We start from the raw sequence: 12,465 nt of genomic DNA, 5'->3' as shown, positions 1-12,465 counted from the left end.
GAACGATACTGCGAATCGTGTATACGATAATCGATAGTCCGATTTTCTCGCGGTTAGTTTCGAGATACTTTGTATGTTTTGTGTGATAATATATTCATCTGTGTCGAGTACATGAGCGAGAGACACAATGTTTACGCGAGTTCGTGAGCAATGTAAACCGAGAGAGAGATAGAGAGAAACTGGACGAACGGATCGTGTAAAATCAACAATCAGACGAGTTTATATTGATATTGGAGGCAATTAATTGAAATTACTTACGATCGAACTAAAATAATGTAGAAAATTAAATTAAACTTTGTTTGAAAGAAAATGGTCGATTGCTTTTTGAAAAGAGTCTCTTTGTAGCGGATGTTTCACTTCCGATTTCTCGTATTATTTATTTTTGTGTTATTTTAATGAATATTTATCAATAGCATCACGCGAATGCTTATACATTTGGTAGATACATATTTGCAATTTAACTAATCCTCTTAATTAATTCTTCCTCCACTGAGAAGAAAATTTACTTTGAGAACTAGGAAGCAGCAACATTTCGGAAATTCAATTTTCCATTGCTAATGTATGTCTCGTTGTCTTCCTGTCATCAGTCCCTGATCATCTTCTTACAAATTACAGAATATAAAATATAAAATCGCTCGCTATAATAATCGAGAAGCATTGTCATATCGTCATAACTATCATCCATTCGATTCAATCTCGCGTGCGCTGATGGACAAGGACGTACGAAAGCATACTCGATCGGTAAGTGAATATTTCGCAATTAAAATTTTTTACCTATGGTCGCGTACTATATATAAGTATGGTTGGCCGAGGGAGTGCGAGTGCGCCCACACACACATACACACACACGCGCACACATATACAGACATCGTGTCATGGCATTTGTTCGAACAAGGGGAAAAAACGTCTGTACGAAGGTAAAGAAAAGCAATTGGAACACTCGATTTCCCAATAACCCATTACATTCTTGGATCAGAGTATATAAACGACGATCAGGAGAAATGAATCCCGTGCGCGCGCGCGTGCCCGTGCCACTTCAAAGCTTTACACCCCCGCGCGCGTATAGTGCATAGGTATATATATACGTATGTGCGCATTGCTCCCGCAGCACAGACTGACGCGCCGCGCGAGCGAGAGAGAGAGAGAGAGAGAGAGAGATCCGCAGTATGTGCGGTACTCCGAACACTATGTGTGGTGTATATATACGTTAAGAATATACATATATATGTACATTTTCCAATAGGCCACGTCGTTGCTTATACATTGTGCACAGCGTCGCGAATCCTACATATATATAACTATATATAGAAACGAGCCGTTGAGCCGTTCACTCTGTCGACGATATCGAATAATTGAATTTTCTTCTCAATCCTCGAGAGACGCGCTCGCGCGCTGCCACCAACGCCGCCGCCGCCACTACTGTGCCGATCACGCGCTGCTCGGCGCTCTGTTATATCCTAGTATGTGTGCCTCGTGTGTATGTGTGTACGTGCGGCAGGGAAGAGGCCACTTTTGCGATGACGAGCGCGGCGACGCGGATACCGTTCGAATGTATTCTGTTATATAATATACACGTGTGGAGCATACGATTTTTGACAGGATTTCAGGTTCATTGTGATACTTTTTTTTAAATTATGAATGACGATGATGATGACGATTAGTTCGAGCAACGGTGTTTATTTAATTTTGCTCCGAAAAAAATTATTCAATGAGAGGCAGGTTGAATGAAAACAAAGATACATATTTAAAGGTGTCGTAAATTTGTTAATATTTATTCTTATGGATTTATAATTAAATACGAGTAAATATAATTAAGAGTTGTACATATTTACAATTGATTATTTACAGAAGAGATTACGAATGAATATCTACAAGCGTATAAAAAAATTATGATTCAAAACATCTTATTGATGACAGCCACGTACAAATCGTGATCTTTTATCTCTTTCAAACGGCCTCGTAGATGCCTCACATTTTTCACGAAGAAATCGAGCGCCGCGTTCTTCAGTAGCTCGGTGTCGGGCCTCGCGCACGCCCGCAAAATATCCACGCAGTTGTCCACGTCCATGTGCTCGATCAGCCTCCTCTGGCACGCGAGCTTCAGACCCTTGACCCCGTAGGCGTGGGCCAGGGTGAGCAGCTCGACCAGCGTCCTCACGTCGTTGCAGAGCTTCAGCCGACCCGTGTAGGCGTAGAACAGCAGCTGCACCACGGCCTCCTTGCCAGCCTCGTAGATGCGCAAATTGTACATCCTTTTGTGCTTCTTCTTGAACAAGGCCTCGAGCACGGGACTCGCCGCGGCCAGCACGATCTTGTGCGCGGGTATCACCAGTCCGCCGAGCGTCATGACGACGCAGTCGTTGAACTGTTCGGTGCCCCAGAGCCGGCGATAGAAGTCGTAGCGGCGCTCGTCGTCCTCCTCGGCGAACTCGAACGGATTCTCGCGATCCTGGCGCTTGGCCGAGGCTGGATCGACGGTCACCAGGCAGTCGATCGTCAAGCTGCCGTCCTCGTCGCACGTCAAGTCGCGCTCTTGGGCTATCTCGTAGAGGTCCAGCCACCAGTAATTTTCCTGGCGACGCCCGAGCGTGACGAAGCTCTTCCTGAACTCCTGACGAACCTTACGGTGCTTCAAGATCCGCAGGGTCACATCGACCTCGAAGACGTTTCTCAAGTAACAGATTTCCGGATACTCGAGCATGATCGAGCTGCGCAGGCTGCCGTCGACTCGGCCGCGGGGAAAAAATTTCAGCTGTACCTGCACGGGCATATCTTTTACGGGCAAGCTCAGAGCTTTGCCCACTTGCTTTTCGCGGTAGCGAAAGCGCTCCAGCTTCCACATATCGTAGATCGAGATCGTCGGCGGTGGCGATTCTTTTATTGCGTCCAATTCTTTCGTCAATTCTTTCGACAATTCTTCGAATTTTTTGAGTCCTACCATTTTATACACACACCAATTATTGTTTACACGCACCAAAAAAAATAACGACACAAAGTATGACCAACGATTCAGGCGATCGATGCGTCGTGACCGACGCAAGTTTTATTATCTATAAGCGTCCGAAACGGCATTATACACACGCGACCCGAGCCAGATTGTGAGTGCTCGAAATCATACTGGCTGACTGTATATTCAAGGCCATTCGCATTAAGCTCGCTGAATTATCAAAATGTACGAATACTCACATATGGGTGTGAATCGTACACACAAAAAAACGGTATCGCTCTTTTTTTTTACACGATAGTGGGGGAATCACCCATGAGCGGTGGGACTCTAATCTCGCCGTCGCGTCTCTGTGCCGTACGTTCACCTTTCACAATTCGAGCGTATCGATATATATTTTTTGAAAATGTCGCGCTACGATATATATACCTATAATCATACACACGAATTAGCTCGCCCATAACCGTACATGATATTTCTGGGATCGATATATTACAATAGCAGAAACAAGACGATCGCTGCTGTACGTCGCCCGGTTTTGTTCTCCGCTATTCGGAGTGACCTTTTTTTTTTCATCTCTCGCTCGCTGCTCTCTTGCACACCATTTACACGTACACTTTTTTTTCGCGCACATACCTATACGTGGGACTGTACCACGCTAGAAAATGAAATATCTTACACGTGTGTATACGCGTGGGGGGTGATCTGGAATTTTTTTCTCTCCCCCGCGCGCGCTGCACGTTTTTACTGCACACCGTATGCAAGTGAACGCGCCAGGCATCGAATTAAATTCCTGCCTTATATACTCTCTCTCTCTCTCTCTCGACATGACGCGCACGTGTACACATACGTATGCAAGTCGAATTGAAATCGGCGTTATTTCATTCGATATACGTAAACGCGTATACGTACATAGGTACACGTGCCGCTGCTGCTGCTGCTGCTCTCGAAGAAGAAATTGATATTTTTTTTTTGTGCAGTCTCGCTCGTTCGTCCTTGTCGTCGACCTTTTTACATATTATATTTTAAAAAATGAAGATGAAAGTGTAAATAAAGTGAAATACAATTTAAATCGTGCGTTTTTAAATGTCATGCAAACTTTTTTATGAGAAAAGAAAAGAAAGACGAAACTCGACGTAATAACAGCGCGCGCGCAAAGAGGCTCAAAAAATTCCCGTAAACGCGCAGGAATGGTTTTAACTTGCTCTTTATTTATGCTCGGCTGTGCACCTCGTGCAAAACCTGGCGCGAGACACGAAAATTTTGTCTGACGCCCAACTTTCGCGCTCCCTATTTTCCATCAGTATTACACTAAGGCGAGAGATCAAAATGGTCACCTTTTTTTTGTTTTCCAATCTACTCTCGAGGGATTGATTTTGTTTACGCACTCGAATTTTTACGGTTGACCAATCGGCGCGAACAATTACAACGACAAATAAAAACGTAATTTTTTCCTCGATGATGGTACATCGTTAAAACCGAACCGATCTATGCGTCGACGCGTAGAACTACGTACAGCTGAATTAAAAAAAAAAACAAAAACGAAAAAAAAAGAAATCAGTTATCACGTTTTCGCGTGCTCGCACACCGTACTATATAAATGAACATCCCGCACGTACACTATATAAGCGGAGATGCTGGTATATAATGCCGACTGCAGCGACTCTCTCGTAAATATACGAGCGCAACAATTACATAACTCGCGCAGTGGCTCGCGCGAGCACCACTACTGCCCGCTGCACCGTTGCACTTTCAACTCCGAAATTTCCAATTCAGCTGCACATAGGTACTACACACACGCGAATTCGCCAATGTATATCACACTCGTACTCCTCGGTATATACACTATTGCACATGCACGTGGAAAGTTTGGCTGTATCGAGGCTATACCGCTGCTACTGCTGCGTCGCTTTATGCGGGGTCGTAGAAAGAGAGCGAAAGAGAAAAAAGACCGAAGTAAAGGAAAGAGAGCCGTTAAAGTTGTAATTCACGAATTTAATAATGCCTTAGCCGCGTCGAAGTCGTTATTGTAATTAAAAGCCGTTGCGCGCACGCACAACACAGGTATGTATATGCACAATGACGTAGACCCCGGGGCTCGCGCGCACACAGCGCAATATTAAATTCGAAAAACCCGAGAGTATAAGCGAGCGACGCGCAACGAACGACCACCGAGCGAGCGACGCGCGATATCGCTCGTTAATATATCGATGCGCGTCCGATACCATTATGCAAACATCGAGCTTTATTACACGTATATATACTATAACGCCACCTGCTGCTGCCGCTGTTGCCGACGACGGTGCGTGTAACGTCGTACAAAGCCCCGTGTGAACGGCAATTGAGCGATTTATTATTTTTCGATCCGAATAATTAAAATATCTAACGCGGTGGTGCTAGTGGTGGTGGCGGATGAGAGGCCATAATTAAAGCTCCGAAATTTCCATCGGCCCATCGCGAGCTTATCTCGCGTCAAGGCTTAATATACTATATGCAGCCTCGAGTTTATACTATACACATGCGGAGCGCAAATACTCGATCTCTCTCTCTCCGATGCCGAGTGGAGTTTTCGCAAAAGTTGCCTTCTATAAACTAACTTCATATCGCAAATCTCGGGCCCCCGTGCATATATATAGCTGCAGCATCGGATAAAACACGCGCCAGAGAGCAACGCGCGCGCATTTATAAGCAGAGCAACAGATTGAATCGTCGTCGTAGTCGCAGTCGCGAGGCAAAAACGCGCTTTTAATTAATAAAGAGCGGAATCCTAAAGGAAGTTTTGCGTGCACTTTGAAAGCGATTTATTTTAATGTTCTCCGGTGCATTCGAAAAAAAAAGGAGAGAAAGAAGTTACTACTTTGAAAACTTACGAGTTCTCTTTCGGCAAATACGTGTGTACGTAAGTACGTACACGTGAAAAGAGAGGGTGGCCGTGTAAGTATATGAAAATTCAAACGTTAAAACGTGCCGAGAATTGCAAAGTTTTTTAAAAACAGTCGCGAATGAAGATACCGAAGCGAAAACTGCCCTGCGTAATCGCGTCGTAGAGTATACAGGGGAATTTTCACTCGCTCGCTGGAGCTTGCGTGCGCGCGGCGAAAATTTATAATCGTTTTACGTATATATATTTTCCCAAAAATTATCAGCGAAATTCTCGTGGGCCATAAACAACGTTTATTTTTATTTAATTTTTTTTTTTTTTTATTATTACTCTGCAAAATTTCATTAATCCGAGACGATAGCGCGTATATAAATTACTTACCGCGCATTACATGTTCAGCGGTAGCAGCAGAAGCAGCAGCAGCAGCAGAAGCGAACCGGCTGCTGATTATCCCAGTATTACACAACGCAGACTTGATGAGCCCCGCAAACGATCAGCGAACGAGCAACGAGAGCACGAACGAGAAAAAAAATTCATATCTTCTAGCCGCAGACGAATTTTCCACTCGAATCGTTCAGCCGCCCCAACGAAAAGTGCAATAATCCGAAAATTTTCCAAAAGTTTTAATAAACTTCTTCGTTCTTGTTTTTTTTTTGTTCGAGTTGCTCGGCCTCTGTGCTCTTTTCCCTCGTCTATATCCGTCGTGCTGCTGCTGCTGCAGCTGCAGCCGCAGACATATATAAAAGTGCACACGAGTCGGGGAGAGAGAGAAAAAAATTCATGCGTACACACACACAACGCGTGCATTAACGGATATTGGCATTTCACTGCCTGCTACTACCCCCCTCCTCTCTCCAACCTCGATCTTTCTCTCTTTCAGGTCTTTCTCTCCATTTTCCACCTACACACATACACACACACACACCCACGTACACGTTAATATCCGATAACAATAAGTGCCTGCCACTCAGCGGAACTCGGCTTCGCTATCTATGTAGATAAAGAGGGAGAGGTAGAGCTTCTTTCTGTAATTTTTTACAGAGAAGAGCTTTGATTACGCTGCTTTTATACAGTGTCACTAGACCTTTTTTTTTATGCTAAGGGCACTTTTGCGAGCGAGCAATCAATGCGCGCGCGCGCCTGTGCTTGCAGCTCCCATTGGGAAGAGATCGAGAGGCCACTTTGATCTCTGTCGGTGATAAAAAATTTCAGTGATGTAAATTTCTGACTCGCGCGCGCGCATACACACGTTTAAATATGTATCACTTTAACGTAACATTTTTCAATAAAATTAACGTTTTTTTTTTTTCATGACATTCTCACTCTTTAATTTAAAATCAATTATTGAAAAATCCAATTTTTGAACATAGGACGAAAATGTGTTAAAGAACAAATTACGTTTTCACGCTCGCACGGGAATTTGGGCTTTTCGTATAAATGCCCCTCACGCCAGTTTTGAACCAAACGAATACACGTACAATATCAATACACAGCCGAACGCCAATCGAACGCGCCAACTCGCACTCTCGGCTAATCGATCCCGTCGTCGTCGTCGTCGTCGTAGTCGTCGTAGTCATCGCAGGGCTCGATCAATCGGAGATACAGCATTAGGTCGCGAGCGCGCCTCATCGCGCCGACGGCCTTCGCGAGCAGACAGAGCGACGGGAAGAAGCCACGACAGCAGAGGCCCGCGGCGAGACGCAGCCAGAAGCCCCTAGTAAATATCCGTGAGCTGCCCGTCGTCGTCCCAGAGATCGTCGTCGTCCTTGCGACACCTGCGCTTCTTCTTGGGCTTGCAGCACAGGCTGCCCTCCTTCTCGAGCAGCGACTGCACCGACGTCGTGAAGAAGCCTACGACCGCGTCTTTTTTTTTCATCGTTACACGTTAAAGATGCCGTTCGAGCTTAACTGTGATTAATTGTATCGAGGAAAGTGGGTCTGGCCCATCGCAATTTACCTTTGATCTTGTCGATGATGTTGGGACAGCGCGGCTTCTTGGGGCACTTGCGCCTCTTGCAGGCCCGCTTGCGCAAGATGTCCTTGACCACGCACATGATGTTGCGTATGTGATGGAAGGCGTAGTAGAGCGTGTAGAACAGGATGATGAGCAGGAAGGGTATGCTCGCGCCCGTCTCGATGTCGTTCAGTATCGAGTGCACGGAGTCGGGCAGTATGTCGCACATGTTCGCTTCGTCGTCGTCGTCGTCGGCTGGATTCTCCGATTTTTTCTTTCTCTCTTATCTATACTCGGCTCGATACGAGCGATCGATTTTCCCCTCAACTTCGTGGACTGGAAAAGCTTCTCGTTCGAAACGTGCTCTACTGTGTGGGTGTGATCGGGTAGTGGGCAACAACTGGAAAATTTTGATTATCGAAACGCGAAATTTTTATGATTTTTTATTGGTTAACTCGCGAGAGAGGTTACGGTCTCACGAGGACATGATATTTATTGTTGTTGTTATCGTTGTCCGACAACGTCGCGTCGTAGTCGACAACGACGACGAGTGTCGATCGGTCTGAAAGCGGTCGATGTAGAGGTGCGGCTCGCTTCACTTCCTTTCTTCTTTTTCTTCTTTTTTTTTTTTATACCTGAGTTCGACTTTATTACCTACCTCCGCCACGGAGCATTTACTCGAAAAATGCATAATGTGCACCACTGTGCTGTTCGCGTACATACATAAAAGAGAGATAAGCTCGCTCGGCGAGTTAGAGCAGTAGTCGTTATACTCCATTCATTTTTGTAAACCCCCTTCGCGAGTAATTAGACCATTTGCTTTACGAGTCATTATTTCAAGCGCAGCAGTCGTCGTCGTCTTCCTTCTTCGAGTCTCATTAGCTATCCATTTAGCTCAGATTTTCATGGAATGCGAGAGGATGCATGTGCGCGTATGCGCTGCACGAGAGGAGCTAGCTCGAGACGGCACTCGCGCGCATACACACCTGCACGTACTACACACCTATACGTATATAGAATTTAATGCGAGCCGAAAGATGGATGAAGCTCTGCCGGTGCGCTGGGGGAAGGAGGGGTGCAGAACTCGAACAGAGAGAACAACGTCGTCGAGAGCGGCGGAGAATTTCGGGTAGTTGCGCGCAGCCCGCCGCACTTAAACGCTGACTTTTCTCCCGGAAACTGTATATATCTGTATTATGCACGCCAGGCCGTAATAGTACATACATAAGCGGCGCGATACAATTGCCTCCCCCCCACCTCCTTCTTCTATACTCGCGGACTGTTGTTTGCCCGTATACAGCCCGCCGCTGTTCTCTCTCTCTCTCCGGCGAGATGATGGAGATGCTCGGAAAATTTGACGCATGCCGAGCGCGCGCGCGCCCCCGTCCACGGCATACCTTGTATATTATAACTGATTATTATGCGAAGCTCGACGATCTTCGTTTGCTAAAAATCAGCGGAGTTTCGGAATTAAATTTTTTACGCGACTCTCCCCCGTTCGATTTCGCGTGCGCGGGTAAAAATTGCATAGGTACGTATATGTACGTCATTCGTGGCGGAGCAGGAGGAGGAGGAGGAGGACGAAGGAAAGAAAAAAATCAATCGTTACAAATGCCTTACAAGTCGAGAAGTTTGCTCAGTTGAATAAACTTCGTTTAGATCGCGCCGTAGTAGTACACGCACCGAATCACACGGTCCGTGTACTTTTACGAAATGACGAGATTGATTTTTCTCTCTCTATCTCTCTCTTTTCTTCTTTAGTTCTCCGATACTTGCCTGCAAGTGTATACACAGAAAAAGATTCGAGAAAGTAATCGGCAACGACTATATGTGCAACGAAAATTCTTTGCGCGCGTTTACGTGCTGAGTTCAATGAATTCATTCGATTCTTTAATAAGGAACATTCAAAAAATGAAGCTTCTTGCGCTCCGTCATTGACCTATGCTCTCGACGACTGTGTACTGTCATGTATCTCTATCTGTCTCCTCTCTCTCTCTCTCTCTCTCTCTCTCTCTCTCTTCTTTGTGCGCATGCGCGTGTTCATAATCCGAATTTCGGTACATCAATTATATAGAAAGCGTAAAGCATCCAACACGTGCGCGTGGCGCGTTACGATTCCGTAGCGTAATGCGCGGAAAGATCGTGTCTATCGCAGCGAGTGATAAGTGAAAATAAATAAATAAAAAATATCGCGTGCTGTGCTGTGTGTGTTTTTTGTGTCGGTGCCGAAGAACGATGTCCGCGTCCAATGACAGATCCAACGACGGACTTTCGGGGCCAGCGTCCAGTGGCAAGCGTTCGCGCGACGTTGGCGATGCGGCGGATGACGCAATAGACGCGCGTGATTTCAAACGCGCGGCTCTACTCAGCCAAACAGAATTGCGGACAAAAATAAAGAGTCTGCGAGACAAGGTCGATTTGAAGTTTCAAGAAGAGCGACGAAGATTCCTCCAGCAAATTTCTCCTTTGACGGACGATTGGACGGGCGATTATCAGGATCTACGAGACATTTTTCCAAAAGAAGATATCGAGTGTCTACTATCGGAGTCCACGAGTGTCTGGGCCGAACGCGACGAGTCCGCGCGAAGATTCGTCAGGCTAGTGACTCGCGTCGGCTACAGGGACGAGTCCGGTAACACACCGCTGCACTGGGCTCTGAGTCAAGGTCGCCGATACTTGGCCCAAGTACTGCTGAAGCACGGCGCCGATCCGAACGCGGCCAACTGGAAGGGCTCGAGCCCGCTGCACTTCGCGAGCAAGGTAAAGCGCGACGCCGCCACCGACTTGGCCCGGACGTTGTTCGAGCACACCGATCGCGACAGATATCCGCGGGGCTTGCTGGTCAGCGCCCAGGACGGATTCGGCTGCACGCCGCTGCACTTCGCCGTGAACGCCAGAAACCGGAAACTGTCCGAGCTGCTGCTGCGGAGAGGCGCGGATCCCAATCTGCCGAACATGAACGGATTGACGCCTCTGCACATCGTGTGCGATGAGCGCGACGATTATTACTTCGTGAAGGCATTTTTCGAGACCTGCGACGCAATTTCGAGGACGGTGGAGGTCAGCCGCCGAGACAAGGACGGCAACACGGCCTTGCACATCGCCGCGTCGCACAGCTCCGACGATATCGTCGAATTGCTGCTGAAAAGAAATGCCCATCCGAATTGGGCCAACAACGCGGGATCGACTCCGCTGCACAATATTTGCACGAGATACGATCGCGATCGTCGTCGTAGCTTGGTGAAACTGTTCTTCGGGATCAACGACGAAAAAAAACAAGCGGTACGAGTCAACATGCAGAACAAGTCGGGCTGGTCGCCGCTGCACTATGCTCTGTTTCACGGAGACAGGCAGGTGGCCGAATTGCTGCTGAGGAGAGGTGCCGATCCGAACTTGGCCAACGCCGACGGATCGACTCCTCTGCACATGATTAGCAAGACGAGCGACGAGCAGCCCGGCTTGGCGGAACTATTCTTCAAGATCTGCGACAAAAAACGGCGGCTGGTAAAGGTCGACGCTCGGGACAAGAAGGGCCGGACGCCACTTCAACGGGCCGTGGCGAATATCAAGCCGGACGTGGTCGATGTGCTTCTACGTCGCGGTGCCGATCTGTCCAGCTTCGTTTTTCCTACGAAGAGTTACTTCGGCAAGACGTTCGAACTGTGTACTCCGGGAGATAATTTTGGATTGAGACTGGCATCTGGCGCTCTGATGGTTGCCGAACTTCTCGAGAAAAAAGGATACGAATTGGACCGAAGCGACGCTCTGACGATCATGAAATTTTTTATCAAACAAAAAGTGTTCGCCGAGTCGATGGATCTGATTGAAAAATCTTGGCATCGCAATGATTATTTCGTAAAAACGACCAAAGAGAAAATGGTTACTCCGAGTCTGTCGTTCTACGACTTGATACAGCTACGACCCGACGAGGCGTCGAAATTACTCACATCTGCGCACTACTACGAGCTAGCGGAATCGAGCATATGGTCGATTTTGTCCGAAAATCAATCCAAGGCTTGTGCTTTGTATGTGAGCGAGCTGTTGTCGAGGAGATTTTTCCGGAGCTGGGCAACGGATCCTTTCTGGCAATTGATACATTATCGACTGCCGGTTCTCTGCTGTGATCTAATCCTCGATACGCTAATGAACCAAGATTTATGTAATATTTGCTTGGCTATCACAATCTAAAGTTCACGATGCCCGATGAACATATGTACAGTATTTTTGTAATGTCTAGTGTTATTAAATAAATTTAAGAAAAAAAATTGTATTCGTCAATTCGTTTACTTTGATTTCAATTTTTTGTGCTTTATTTATGAAAAAGCATAAAAACCCTTTATACAACTACATAATATTTTTTTTTTCAAATTCATTCGACTAATCGTAAAGTATCGTTTGCCCTCCCTCCTCCCTAAATCGATTGACAAATACGTAGACAGACGGACACACGCGCGCGCGCGCGCGCGTATGTGTTCTAGTACATGCGCGCGTACGTAAAGCAAAAAAAAAAAAAAAAAAGAAAAGAAAAAGGAAGTACACAGCAGCGCGAGAGCGAGAAAATAATAGGAGAAAATCAGTGGGACAAACGACGCTACATAGGACGTCGAAGCAACGAAACGACGACGACGACGACGAGCTCTCGCTCGCAACAGCGCGATGGAAGAAAAAAGAGAGAAGGGAGAGAAA

The 12,465-nt window shown here is 46.6% G+C and overlaps 3 protein-coding genes across 5 annotated transcripts in view; 2 read left to right on the top strand and 1 right to left on the bottom strand.

Moving 5' to 3' along the window:
- The window catches only part of LOC106655834 (acetylcholine receptor subunit alpha-like), a 110,764-nt gene that overhangs the window by 65,454 nt on the left and 32,845 nt on the right, over nucleotides 1-12,465 (top strand). The gene's annotated exons all lie outside the window — the stretch shown is intronic.
- Nucleotides 1,895-2,941, bottom strand: LOC111694472 (speckle-type POZ protein-like). Its single transcript, XM_023462864.1, has one exon. It carries the CDS (start codon nucleotides 2,939-2,941, stop codon nucleotides 1,895-1,897), a length of 1,047 nt encoding a protein of 348 aa, XP_023318632.1.
- On the top strand, nucleotides 10,015-11,967 carry LOC106653686 (serine/threonine-protein phosphatase 6 regulatory ankyrin repeat subunit B-like). Its single transcript, XM_014373221.1, has one exon. The coding sequence runs from the start codon at nucleotides 10,015-10,017 to the stop codon at nucleotides 11,965-11,967; it is 1,953 nt and encodes a 650-aa protein (XP_014228707.1).

The sequence above is a fragment of the Trichogramma pretiosum genome, unplaced genomic scaffold (assembly GCF_000599845.2).
Source record: "Trichogramma pretiosum strain Unisexual culture from Peru unplaced genomic scaffold, Tpre_2.0 scaffold1, whole genome shotgun sequence".
NCBI classification, from domain to species: Eukaryota; Metazoa; Arthropoda; class Insecta; order Hymenoptera; family Trichogrammatidae; genus Trichogramma; species Trichogramma pretiosum.
This window is presented reverse-complemented; position numbering and strand designations above follow the sequence as displayed.